Source organism: Falco naumanni, chromosome 6 (assembly GCF_017639655.2).
Source record: "Falco naumanni isolate bFalNau1 chromosome 6, bFalNau1.pat, whole genome shotgun sequence".
NCBI classification, from domain to species: Eukaryota; Metazoa; Chordata; class Aves; order Falconiformes; family Falconidae; genus Falco; species Falco naumanni.
In genome coordinates, this window is record NC_054059.1 from 91,426,823 (window position 1) to 91,439,722 (window position 12,900).

The 12,900-nt window shown below is 49.2% G+C and overlaps 2 protein-coding genes across 5 annotated transcripts; both read left to right on the forward strand.

Moving 5' to 3' along the window:
* Positions 1-51: 51 nt before the first annotated feature.
* Positions 52-4,503, forward strand: GEMIN6 (gem nuclear organelle associated protein 6). 3 transcript variants are annotated; one of them, XM_040599265.1, is made up of 3 exons: positions 52-120; positions 1,656-1,801; positions 3,436-4,503. In XM_040599265.1, exons 2-3 carry the CDS (start codon positions 1,674-1,676, stop codon positions 3,812-3,814), a joined length of 507 nt encoding a protein of 168 aa, XP_040455199.1. In that variant the 5' UTR covers positions 52-120; positions 1,656-1,673; the 3' UTR covers positions 3,815-4,503. The 3 variants fall into 3 exon arrangements, with proteins under 3 accessions (XP_040455199.1, XP_040455200.1, XP_040455198.1); XM_040599266.1 differs by lacking the exon at positions 52-120 and adding an exon at positions 185-416; XM_040599264.1 differs by lacking the exon at positions 52-120 and adding an exon at positions 1,212-1,334.
* Positions 4,504-5,335: 832 nt separating this feature from the next.
* Positions 5,336-12,186, forward strand: LOC121089788 (serine/arginine-rich splicing factor 7-like). Of its 2 annotated transcripts, XM_040597319.1 has the most exons (9): positions 5,336-5,471; positions 5,762-5,942; positions 6,045-6,221; positions 7,153-7,227; positions 7,369-7,470; positions 7,956-8,009; positions 10,339-10,383; positions 11,020-11,055; positions 11,873-12,186. In XM_040597319.1, exons 1-9 carry the CDS (start codon positions 5,450-5,452, stop codon positions 11,895-11,897), a joined length of 717 nt encoding a protein of 238 aa, XP_040453253.1. In that variant the 5' UTR covers positions 5,336-5,449; the 3' UTR covers positions 11,898-12,186. The 2 variants fall into 2 exon arrangements, with proteins under 2 accessions (XP_040453253.1, XP_040453254.1); XM_040597320.1 differs by lacking the exon at positions 10,339-10,383.
* Positions 12,187-12,900: the final 714 nt, after the last annotated feature.

A 12,900-nucleotide genomic window follows, 5' to 3' on the forward strand; every position in this document is an offset into this window, starting at 1 on the left:
CCCGGCAACGGCGGGCGGCGGCCGGGGGCGCCTGAGGGGGCCGGCGCGGGGCGGCGCTGCGTCCTGCCCGGGAGCGGCCGTGCTGCTGGGCGGGCCCCGGGGCGGCGGCGGGGCCGCGAGGTGGGTGAGCGAGCGGGCGGGCGGGCGAGCGATATAGTGGCCGGCGGCGCCTGCGAAGGGCCGGTTCCCCGGTCCCGCCGGTCAGCGGCGGGAAGGCCCCCAGGCGAGCGGTAGCGCTCCTCGGGCCGGCGGAGCGGCCGCGCCTCGTGCGCTGCGCCCTCACGGCCTGCTCCGCGCCGGGGCCGCGGGCAGCGCTGCTGCGGGAGCAGCCGCACCGCTTCGTGACCCTGACTGCGGGCGTGCTCGCGGTGGGAGAGCAGTAGTAGCTGCCCGCGCTAGTGACCGGGATCCCCAAGGTTCCGCTTCGATAACAGGATAAAAAAATTATTCGGGTCTTCGTGGTTCAGAGCAACTTGGTAACTGCGCTGGCAACAACGGAGAAGATAAAATTCAGTAGGGACGGAGGCTTGCCAGGAGCTGAAACGGAAGACGTTTGGAGTATTTTGCTCAGAAAGACACTTTGAACAAACCGCCCTCCAGGCTGCGGCCCAGAAGGGGACCAGTTTAGGAAGCCCTTTAGGCAGTAAACCAGTAACTGCATCCCACGTGTAAATACAGGCAGACAAAGCACCGTCTTTCCACGGAAGCTCAGATTTCCCATTGTGTTGCTTGCTCTCACAGTGACGATAATTAGATTTGCTAATCCCTGCTTTCTAATAAACTATGAACTCCGAAGGAAAACAGTACAGCACAAGCCGTTTATAAATAATTTTCCATAGGACTTGTAAAGTTGAAGTTCACACAAAAAAATAATAGAAATTACCTCCCTAAGCTTGGGAAATAAGACTAGCTCATTTTAGAGTCTCGGTGGTTTTTCTGTTAACGCTCGCAGGACCGCGGCGTGCTTGCCCCCGCCGAACCCGAGCGCAGAGGTACAAGAGCGGGTTTCGCGGGGGTGACACCGGGCTGCTCGGGGCAGAAGCCGGGCGCAAACACCGGTGTTTTCCGCCGGGAGCCGGGCTCGCCGGCGGGGCCGTCCCCGTGGCGGCGGCAGAGCGGGCGGGCCCGCCCCGGGCCGGTGCCGCGCGGGGGAGCGGGGGCTGCTCCCGGCGGGGGGAGCGGGGCAGCGGGCCGCCTCCAGCGCCTCTGCCGGGGGGTGCGGGATGGCCGCAACTGTTGCGCGGCCCCGGCCGGAGCCGGCCTGCCCGCCGCCCGCAGAGCGGAGACGGGGCCGGGGCGTGTAGCGCCCGGGCCTGGGTGCGAGGGACGTGCTGGTACGTGGAACAAAACTGCCGAGGGACGGGGATCCCGAAGATTTTGTGCGAGGGCAGAGCGATAAATGGGGTGTTTGGAGCAACGGGAAGGGGGACAGTCATTTCTGAGGCTTCGCCATGTCCCTTTAGAAGCAGGCAAACTGGGTGGGAAATTGCAGAGCTGCAGCAAATGCAAACCGCCTCTGTGGGCGTTTGCTTTTAAAAAATGCCATCGGTGCTTAAGACAATGGAAGATCACCTGGAGGCAAACTCGGTTCTGAAGCAAAGGGCAAAGCAAAAGGATTCGTTGCTTCTCCAGATTGATCTCTGGGTATTTTCTAGGTTCTGGACATAGGAAATATGAATGACTGGCAGAAGAAAACCCCTCTAGACTGGGAAACGTATCTGAACAAAATGGTGAAAGTTGCTGCAATTGAGAAACATGAATATGAAGGATGGGTCTTAACAGTTGACCCCATTTCTGCCAGGTAAGTACCAAAGCTTTTTTTTTTTTTTTTTTCTGTGAAGCTAAGAGAAAACAAGTTTTTCAGGAACACAGAAGATCCCAAGACTGAAGTAAACTTTTTTGGAGCAAAAAACATGTTGAGGCTGCATGCCTCGCTTTTTTAGTTGGCAGGGCCTAAGAGAAAGCAATGTGGCAGTTGATGAGGCCAGTTCACCCAAGTCCACTTTGATCTCACTCAAATGAGTGGTAAGTTTGGGGAATGGAAAATACCAGAATTCATGCTGACATTATTGTGGACCTGAGGTTAGTACTTTAGTCCTAATAGGTGGATACCTTTTAATAATATACAAAGCCCTGCTTCACAAAGACAGCAGGAATGTTCTTAATGCTTTAGGTGTTGAAATCCTTATCCTCTGTCCAAAGTTCTCACTTGCCCTGCTTTCCCCTACAGCCTGGCACCCATGAGGGTGTCCTGGCTGCTTTGGAGAGGAAGCAGAGAAATTGGCAAGGGTATTGGACAGAAAGTGGCACCGCAGTTCTCAAGTGAGTAGCTTCAAAGCAGAGTTTGAAAGGCAGAACATACCAGGGAATTGGCAGAAACGTGGCTCCTTGCTGCCAGAGCCTTTTCATACCTTTTTGGTTGTGAGCTTGTACATGAGCACAAGGAGGCTAGAAACTAAAACATCCGGTTTCTGATGTGTTTCAGAAGAATTGGATGTTGCTTCAACCCTGAAGTAGCTTCGATACTTAGGTTTTCTCTTGGAGTCGGTTATCATTTTGGTAAGAGAGGTACATGCAGCTGCGAGTGATTCTGGGGATGGCCAAGACTAAAACCAAGGCTCATTTCACTGTGCATTTCCCAGAAAGTCCTTACATCCACTAATGGTGGCAACAAGCAGATTAGAAAAATGCTGGCATCAAATTCTGGAATTTTTCTTCCCACAAGAGGAAGAAAGTGGTTCCTAATCCTCTTCATTGATACATGGGGAAAAGATCCTAGAAATACAACAAGCTGCCTTCCTACCTGTATTTTAGGACTTCTGGGATGTAAATTTGCCCTTGGTAAAAGACCAGACTGCTACAACATGAGTCTCAACGTGCTGTGGTGTGTTCCCATTGCAATACTCAAGCTAGAGTTTTCGATTAAGAAACTAGTAATGCTAACTTAAAAATATATAAATTATTTTAGTAATCATCAATAATTAAATATTAGTAATTTGTCATTAAAAAGTTCTGATGTTGTTAGCTGCCACCATTGCCTTTGGCATTCAAAGTGCTGAATGTATGAAGGTATCATTGGTTTTGAATGTTGGAAGACTTAATGTTCTTCAGCAAGGTTGGGAATACTGCGCAGAAATATTTAGATTCCTAACCCTGATTTTAATGTACCCTTTGCATTTTTAAAGTCACGTTCTGCTTGAAAGTATCTAGCGTGGTTTCAAGTTCAAGGCCAGAAGTTACCTGCAAAGCCTCACATTTTCAGTATTTTAAGGGTATGGCAGCATGCTTTTCGGGAAAAGTGGTGGATATGCAACATTGTCTAAATGTCTGGGTTGTGCTGATGGTAGTGAGCACTCATCTCGAAGAATCTTGGCCTGTTTCCTCAGTCTTCACTTAAGTACAGTGACTCATACATTATCCTTCTTTCCTTGCCAGTATTGTCCTTGCAACATTCCTGGAGAATGAAAAGGTGTCCATATCTGTTGTCTTGGGCCATGCTGTCCAGGAGGTCAAGATACTGAAGGAAGGGGACGATGAAATGAAGCAACGGCTTGCTGGCATATTTGCACCTGAAGAAAGCAAAGCCTACAGCCCAGCGGAACTTGAAAAGAGGAAGAATGACTTGAAGACTTGGCTGGAAGCAAACCACATCCCTGTAACAGAGCAACAAGGTGAATCGGGAAGAACGCTGTGTGTGGCGGGGGTATTAACTATCGACCCACCATACGGCCCAGAAGAGTGCAGCAGCTCCAATGAGATTATTCTGTCTCGGGTTCAAGGCTTGATACAGGGCTACCTTGAAAAACAGCAGTGATGTGTAATGTTTAAAGCAGTTGTCTTCGGGACTATGTCTACCTGCCCTATTATAGGAACCGTTTTCTGGGTATCAATATACCACTGTTTGCAAAAATGCTGAGTTTAGGTACTTCTGTCTGATTTTTGTATGTTGAGAACAGGATAAAAAAAGCAGTATTAACTAAAAGCATGAAGCATTTTCTGTGCACTATTTTTTATTAAAAACAAGCCACTGGATAATGATGATGTATTGAACTGATATATTAGTTTTATAAATATTTTTTATAACAGTATTGTGAAAGATGATACATGATAAATGTCAAACTGTTTTCCTCTGCCTTTAATTAATTATCTAGTGGTGTAGGCATGTTTGTTCAAACTGCTTTTGAACCAGAATTTGAACCAGAATTTTATTTCTTTTTCCAGAAGGAGAATTGTGACACTTGGACTTACTAAACCAGATGAAAGATGTTCAGAAAGCTCCCCCCCCCCCTTCAACTGTTCTCCTGTTTTAGAATGTAAATTATAATGTAGGTCCATATTTGTAAAGTGATTAGGGAAAGTTAGCAGGCAAATAGGGAATGTTTTTAAAACCTGCTATCTCTATTTGTTATTTTAGAGCAGCAGTGTACTGATTTTTCTGTCCTCATATGAAATAGCACCAAAACACCTTCGGTGTGCTCAAATGCATTTGAAAGCTGTGCCTAACCTGCCCTCCTCATTCCTGCTGTGGTTTATCTAAAAATCCTTGGGATTAGTCAGATTCATGCTGATTTTTCTTAACAGCCCTCTGCCACTCACCCGGTTGCATCTCCCGGCGGCGGGTGGGTGCCGGCGGGCCGGTGCTCACGGCCTGCCCGGAGCCGGGGCGGGCTGTGCTGGGCCGGGGGCCGGCAGCAGGGCGACCCCCGCCCGCAGGGCGCCTCCTTGCGAGGGGTGTCGCGGCTGCCCGCTCGTCCGCAGGCCCCTTCGCCGCCCGTCCGCGGGGCCGGGGCAGGGCTGCCGTGGCGGCGGGGGCTGGGCTGGCCGCCCCCTGCGCTGCTCCTGCGCCAGCCGGCCTGCCTCGCCGCAGCCCGCTGTGGGCACCGCGTTACCCGCTCTGGGAAACAAAGGGACGCGTGAACGTCTACAGTGGAAAACATGAAGGGATTTGAAAAACGGAGGCTGTTGGTCCGTGCAAGCAGTTAGGAGAACGCGGCCCCGGGAGAAGGAGCGGACGGCCGCAGTACGTCGGGCTGGAACGTGAGATCGGCCGAAGGGGAACCGAACGGTTCGTGAGGCTGAACGCAAAAACGCGAGCGGCGCCCGGGGCGGCGGCGCTCGGCACCCGGAGGGGCGCGGCCTGGAGCGGAGCCGGGGCGGTGAGGCGGGGCGGGCGGCCAGCGCGGCGGCGGCCCGGGTGCTGCCGCTCTCCCGCGGGGCGCCCGGCCCGGGAGCCGCGCCCGGGCAGCGCTGCCGGCGGGGCGGGGCGGGGCGGGGCGGGGCGCGTGAGGCCCTGGCGGCGAGCGGGACCGCCCCCTCAGCCGCGCTGCTCGCGCGAGACCCGCGAGGAGCGGGACGGCCCCACCCCCAGCGGCGCAGGGCGCGGCGCGCAGTCGCGGCGGCGCTCGCTCTATATAAGGGCGGCGCTCGGGGCTCGGCCCGCAGCGGGGGGATGTCGCGCTACGGGCGATACGGTAGGGGCGAGGCGGACGCGGCGCGGCCGTTGGGGGGCGGCGGGCGGGTGGGAGAAGGCGGCCGCGGGGAGCCGGCTGCGGGAGCGCGCGGTGCCCGGGGGGAGGCGGCGGGAGCAGGTGCCGGCGGCGGGTTGTGGCGGCGGGGCCGCGGCGGGCGCGGGCGGGACGGGAGTGCCGCAAAATGGAGGCGCTGCTAAAGATGGCGGCGGGGGGGGGGGGGCTCCTCGCGCCTGCGCTCTGCGGGCCCCGTGCGCCGCCTGACATGGCTGACGGCGCTTCCCTCCCGGCAGAGACCAAGGTGTACGTGGGCAACCTGGGCACGGGGGCGGGCAAGGGCGAGCTGGAGAGAGCCTTCAGCTACTACGGGCCCCTGAGAACCGTGTGGATCGCGAGGAACCCGCCGGGCTTCGCCTTCGTGGAGTTCGAAGACCCGAGGGACGCTGAAGACGCGGTGCTCGGCCTCGACGGGAAGTACGTGCGCGCCTGGAGCCGCCGGGCCGGGGGGCGGCCCCCGCCTTCCCCCGCCCCGTGCGCGCAGGGGGCATCGCCGTGACCGTCCGCTGTGTCTCGCAGGATAATATGCGGCTCGAGGGTGAGGGTGGAAGTGTCGACGGGGATGCCCCGTCGCTCCCGCTACGACAGGCCTCCTGCGCGGCGCCCCTTCGACCCCAACGACAGGTGCTACGAGTGTGGTGAGAAAGGCCACTATGCCTATGACTGTCACCGCTATAGTCGCCGAAGGAGGAGCAGGTACGTGTGGGGCCGGAGCGGCTGGGTTGCCTCGCCAGTTCACTTTTGCGTAGCTCTTGTTAGCAAAGAACAGAATGTTACGCCAGTTTTAACTCTTAATGTTGTAAGTCAACAGGTGTATATCACAATTTTTTTTTTTTTTGCTAATACATATCGAATGTTAATATTTTAATAATCAACCTGGTCAAAACCTTTCAGGTTTCTTCGTTTGAGTCAGTCGCCTTGATTCAGAATGTCACGAGCCTTAAGATTTCATGCTGAGGCGCCTTGCAAATCCGACACTTAAGATCCTCCTAGACCTTGAGGTGATCAGCATAAGAGGCCAGATCCCCTCGAGCCATCTACACGTAGCTTCACCTTATTCTTTAAGGGCAGAAAATTTGAGACGGTGATCGCCGTAACAGTAAATTTGGCTTTCAATTGGGGCCCCCCTCCGGTTTAGAAAGAGGAACACCAGATTGACCACATTCCCACCTAGAAAAATCTTCTTGCGTCAATCAAGCCTCACCCTGGCTCATTGGGCTGTCAGTTTGATCGTCGTTAGATTGAAGAGAACACCTAGATGCAGCGATCGGCTATAGATACTTCTAGATCGTCTAGATCTGCTAGACCTTGGGCCAAAGAGGGTCGACCTGCAAACTTGCAAGGTTTATTTTAAATACGCATTACAGTGTTTTCTATTCTGATGTAATTCTGCAATGTAATTCAGCTTTTAACATTTTTCTAGGTAGTAAAATGCTCGAGAAAAATAGGCCCAGAGATTTTTCCAACTGACAGATGCTAGTGGTGTGTTTTTGTTGGTTTGGTTTTTGGTTTGGTTTTTTTATTTTCTTTTTAGTTGTCTGAAATAAGTTTTGACTTCAGCAGGGCCTCACGTGCACCGGTTGCTGCAGCTGTTTGCTGATACCTTTTTTCTCTAACCTAAAACCAGGTCCAGGTCTAGATCTCGTTCAAGGTCCCGAGGAAGAAGATACTCTCGGTCGCGCAGTCGGAGTCGTGGAAGGAGGTAGGATTCTCACTGTTGTATTTTCATTCTTTCTCTTGCTCCTCCCTCTGCTTCACCCCTTCCTGTAGTCCGTGTGAAAGGTATGTTGCAGTAATTGTGGTTGTTTGTTTTTTTTTTCTCCCCGCCCCCTTTGTTTTGTAGATCGAGGTCAGCTTCCTATCGCAGGTCCAGGTCAATGTCTCCTCGCAGGTATAGATCATTTTCGCCCCGCAGATCTCGTTCTGGTTCTTTAAGGAGATCAAGGTATGCGTTTTAAGACCGCAACATTGAAAACTCCCCACAGTTATGTTGCCTTCAACATTCAGTTTTCATTCCTGCAGTTGATGTGTTTGCAGGCACCTTGGTAGTGTTACAGCCCTGAGACCATATCTAAATGCTTTCTTTGAAGTTCAAAACAAGCATATAATTTTGGAACTGTTGTTTTTAGGCTTTTTCAGGGCTGTAACTTTCTTACAGTATTAATCTATGGTTAAGCTTTCCTCCTTGAGCTTCAGGGGTCCAGGCAGTAATTATGCTTGCATGCCTAAGGCAGTGGGACTTCTTAGTGGATGGAAGTGCTGGCCAAATGTACTATAGCTGTCTAATAATAAAAATTATATCTGCAAAACAATACTTACAGCAAAATTTGCTGGGGACAGTATCATAAAAGTGAAGGAAGCCTCTCTCAGCTGTAGGACTATGAATCCTGTAGTAATAGCTGAACTTTCCATCCCTTCCCCCCACGCCAGATCTAGGTCCAGGTCACGCTCAAGGTCCCGGTCCATTGTATGGCCTCGAAGCAGGTAAGAGACTTGTTTTAATTCAAACAAATAATAGTGTGTTGGGCTTTTTGGTGATTTTGTTTTCCCTGGCCAAGTTTGGCTGGAAGGGGTTAGAAGGCTGTGAAGCATAGCAGTGTTCACACATACAGTAAATAACTTTGGCCTTTTCACAAACTAAAGTAGCGGTTGATTTCTTGTAATAAACATGAGTTTGTTTTGGTCTGTGGCTACTATATGAGGTCTATGTGTTTGTTGCCATAAACAAAGCTTATATTTATGATTTAAGGTCTAGAGAGAAGTTTCTAAATCTAGTTAATGCCTGCACATGTAGAGAATGCTTGACCTTGGGACCTGCAGGAAATGCTGCTTAGGTTTTTCTTGGCCTGTTCTGTTGGCAAATCTCAGTTGCTGGGGAGGGGTAAGGTGATGAGAAGGTTGACACTACTGACTGAACTCTTGTGTACAGCTTTTGGCTTTGTCAGTTCTAGTTCTGAGAGTTAGGTCAAATGAAATTGCTGTAGCACAAAGAACCATGTTACGTGGGTAGGACACTTGACTTCGGAGGTTTTGAGGGCTCAATGAGCAGGACCGTTAGTCCTAATGTCGCAGCGTAGTGTTTTGAAGGACTTTTGAAGCTGACACAAAGCCCTGGCTTTGTGGATCTGGATGTTTTCCATGCTGTAGTGTTGAAGAAAATGAGTATAGAGTTAAGTGCTCCTTTGTTATTTTCCTCTACCCTTTGTGATAAGTTTTAGTTGGAAAAAAGGTGAGAGTATGATAACAACAGGATGGATGTGAGAGCTGATCAGTTGGAAGAAGTTGTTTTTTATTTTGCTTTAGAACGGGGGGACGTGTTTTAAGGATCTGCCTGCTACTTCAGGACTTGCACATTGTGGCTTTAAGGGGATGATGGTGATGATTATTGCTAGAGCTGTCCTGACTGACACAGGCCTGTAGTGCAGGAGGCGACTAGCCCGGCTCAAATTGCACGCTGCTATGGCGGAAGAGCGAATACTGTTGATGTTGCTTGGTGATACCTAGTTCTGGGACGGTCGTGTCCCTGCATGGAAGACTTTTGATACTTTCACTGACGTTCCTGATGGATGCTGACTTTGCTTAGGTCTGCACTTACAGTGGTAGGTCAGTACTGGAGTTACGGAAGCGTTGTGGAAGCTCCAGCCAGCGTTAGTCCTCTGCGCTTACACAGCAGAATGGTAGTACGTAACCGGTGCTGCTTCCACAGCTTTTGATCTGCAGTCCTGCTTTGCTGCTGTGCTTCGGAAGGAGGATTTTCCAGCAGTTCTAGCAGTGAGATGATGCTCCTGGCTGCCTTGCTGTATTTCTTAGCAAAGGAAGTCATGCTCACGCTACAGAATACAAGTTCTGGTAGTTGTTACACAGGATGGAGTTGCTCACCCGTGACACAGTAACAAAATCACTGGTGGTAGGGTTAGGAGCTGTGACAGGATGGCTCGGCGGAGCGAGCAGGAAGGTTTCAAAGCACTGGCATGTAACTTGTGGCATTGTTTAACTTGAGCCAGCAGCGTGAACATAGTATTTCTGGAAGTTAGTAGAGCAGGTAAAGGTGATTCTTCAGTTACACTTCGAAATGGTTGTGAGCAGAAACGGAATTAAGTTTCCTACTTTTTTGGCAACATCCATCTTGAACGCTGGGCTTTCTGATGTTCAGTAGTACCACATGCCTGAATTTTGACACTCCAGGAGGCCAGACAGCCAATACTTGAGTTGGTGAAGTCGTATGATAAATGTGGAAGGAAAGCCTCACCATTCAAGTAAATTTTAATTTGTAAGATGAATTGGGAGTTAGCATGTTAGCAGCAGGCAGGTAGTGAAAACTGAAATGCTGTTTTCATTGGATAACTGATGAAAAAAGCTGTATTATACTTGGATAAAAGCGGCATTAATCTGAAAAATGCATCAGCTGTTCAGCACGCAGGCTTACCTGTGGCTGGTTCCCGGTTCCTAATGTGCTATTTAAAAGGTTTTCTAAGTCGACACTTGAAAGTATTTTTCCCTTTATGGAAGGGATACTTGCAGATGGAGAAAAAATCTGGGAGCCTGCTACAAGGTCTTCTGTTTTGTGAAAGTGGTACCTGAAGCTTTGCTGGGGAGGTTCTCGTGCTTGTACTCTTGTCTTCTGATAAGTGGGGTCTCTGGAATAAGAGCTAAAGGAGTGTCGTGAAATGTCACGAGAAAAGCCTGCAGCCCCAGTCTTCCTCTGGTGTGTGACGCTATGTAGTATGAATTTGCTGTTGCTCATTTAGCTAACTTCCATTGTATTTGCATGTCACTAGCTGCTTTGCTGAGCTTTATTTTTCTCCTGTTGTAGGTCTGGGTCCCATGGTAGATCTAAATCTGGCTTACCTGCTAAAAGGTGAGCATAGCACTCAGTTTTTTTGTGGGTTTGTTTTGGTTTTTTTTGCCACAATTCAAAATCTCTGCTTGGACCAGTATTTCAGTTGCATGTGGAAGTGGGTTTTTTGGTTGGTTTTTGGGGGGGGGGCGGTTGGTTTTTTAATAGCTGATTTTAAAATCTTTCATGTGTTATTTTAATGTAACATAGCTGATTTTTTTTTTTGTGGGACAGTAAGTAATTCTTCCGGAAGGATTGTGGATACAGGTTTTTTTAACCCATGATTGGACTTGGAAGAAGTATTTTAGACAGGATTTGGGGCATGTCTTTCCCTACCTCTGTTCTCAGTTTTCCTGACTCTCCTCCGCTTTATTCACTGCTCCTGCTTTGCAGGATTATTGTGATCCTTTTGTAGCTCTTTGAAGCTGTGTGTTGCTCTTTTTCCAAGGGCTCTGGCTTTCAGCAGTTTTTCTTCTCAACTGCAGCTTCTCGCTTACAGTAACTGGGTATACTCATTATCAGCAGCGTTAAGGGTGGTGGTTTGTAATTAACATCAAAGTGTTCTTAGTGTTTTTACATGGTCAAAAGTGGTTACTGAGTACATATGAGTTTACCACATTGATTGTTTTGGTTTGCTTCATTTTTTTTTTTTAACAGCCGCTCAAAGTCCAGATCGCCATCTCCAAAGAGAAGGTAGGAATATCTTAAACTGCAGTGTGCCATACAGTTCATAGTGCTGGTGTCTGGAGCAGTTGTTATAGAATAAAAGCTGAAAGTTTTTTTTCTTAACTTGTGAACTATGAAAAGACGAAGTTTTGTGGGCACTGACTACCTCTGGTAGTCAGAACTTCATGCTACTATCTCTAAGGTAGCCTAGTTCAATGAAATTTTAAAGGACAAGAGAAAAAATACAGGCAAACGAGAATCAGCTGTCCCAAAGGTCCTGAGGAATTTAGAATCTGGGGAAGAAGCGAGTAATGTAAGGTCTGGAGCAAACCATGAACGTGGGGTAGGATTACATTCCTGCTGATGGCTCCACACAGTGGTGCTCCCTCAGTTGCACAGCTGCCAAATGTTGCTTTGCACTGTGAAGGAAGAAGCAAGTTTTCCTATGTAACCAGAGAAGCGTGTGCTGGAATTGATGTAGTGGGAGAGAGTGCCCCATGGTTAGCCCCAAACTGGAACAGCGCGGGTTGTGGCAGAGCAGGAGTTCCTCTGCACAGCTGGAGCACAGGCTCCGGGTGCTTTCTGCGAAGGCTCTGTGTCCTGCCTGCTGTGGCAGCTGATGTCTCTTGTTTTGCCTGCCCTTCTCAAGCCTAAGGCAGCTCTTACTTAGAAAGGTGCAAAATACAACTTTTTACAATGACTATTTGTGAACTGTAAATGAAAAGAGTGTGGGGAGGGGGCATTGTGAGGTAGGGGGAGGGGCTCCTGAGCAGAGGGAGCCTGGGCTAGCATGTCATTTCTGTTGGTTTTGCTGTAGGATTTGCTCTTAATCTCTTTCTTTCAGTCATTCACCATCAGGAAGCCCTTGAAGGAGTGTGCAAGTCCTGAAAGAATGGATTCAAATTTAAAAAGTTTAAGAAGAAAATTTATTTTGTTTACATTATTATAAGGGATTTTGTGGTGTCTTTATAAATGTAAGGGCTTAGTCCTAGAAGGCTGTTTCTATTGACTAACAATTGGCATGAATCTGGATCTTCAAAAAGTCTTACTAGTAGACTAACGTAAAACTCTTTTGTTGTGTTAATGTTCTGTGATCTGGAAATGTTGGGCTTTTTTTATTGGTGCATTGAAATAAACTCTGCATTTCTAACTAAGAAATATTTTGTGATAAATCTGCTATTTCTGTCAATATTTGGGTAGCTGAAGCAGCTCACATGCCACTACAGCGAGGAGCAGGAGGCAGGCTCTTCCAGGTGCTTGTGAATTGAATGTCGCACGGTAGCCAGGGGCTGCCCTGCAGGTTCGTGCCTGTTGCTAGGACTTCATTCCTCTAGAGATGAGTGTGAAGAGTTACCCAGTATCAGCTGTTCCTTCTTTCTGTTGGGTCTTGAATGTTGTGGGGATCTGTACCTTGTGTTTTCACTTCTGCTGCCTCAGAGCTCGGTGAAGCTGAAAACCTGTCTGGAGGTGCTTGTACACTTGATGATTTGACTTACAAAATTGTCTGCAAAGGGCATTAACAGATGGAAAAAACGAGGAATGTGTGAATGCTGGTCTGTCCTGTTGATTAAAGGACCAGTGAACTCCCCTGAAGGTATTTGGAATACTTACAGAATGTAAACTACTGAAGTAAATATTTTTGGAAATCTTGTTCTATGTCCTGGTTCTCCAAGTAGTTCTACTTTGTGATACTTGGAATAAATTGGTGGTTCTGGTTGCAGAAAGAATACATTTAGATACTCTTTCTAGGAAATTAAGGCTTTCCTTGGAGATGGAAGGTCACAAGCAGAACCTGCAGGTCCTGGTTAAGTAACAGGACGTTTTGGGAGTCAAGAGCTTGTGTTAACACCACCCTCCCCCCGTCTGCCTGGT

Bases quoted from the DNA above. Each gene is read 5' to 3' on its own strand.
- GEMIN6 (XM_040599265.1), top strand. From the start codon at position 1,674: ATGAATGACTGGCAGAAGAAAACCCCTCTAGACTGGGAAACGTATCTG. The intron at 1,802-3,435 runs GTAAGTACCAAA...TTTCCTTGCCAG, and splicing joins GTTGACCCCATTTCTGCCAG to TATTGTCCTTGCAACATTCC.
- LOC121089788 (XM_040597319.1), top strand. From the start codon at position 5,450: ATGTCGCGCTACGGGCGATACG. The intron at 5,472-5,761 runs GTAGGGGCGAGG...CCCTCCCGGCAG, and splicing joins GTCGCGCTACGGGCGATACG to AGACCAAGGTGTACGTGGGC. The intron at 8,010-10,338 runs GTAAGAGACTTG...CTCCTGTTGTAG, and splicing joins ATTGTATGGCCTCGAAGCAG to GTCTGGGTCCCATGGTAGAT.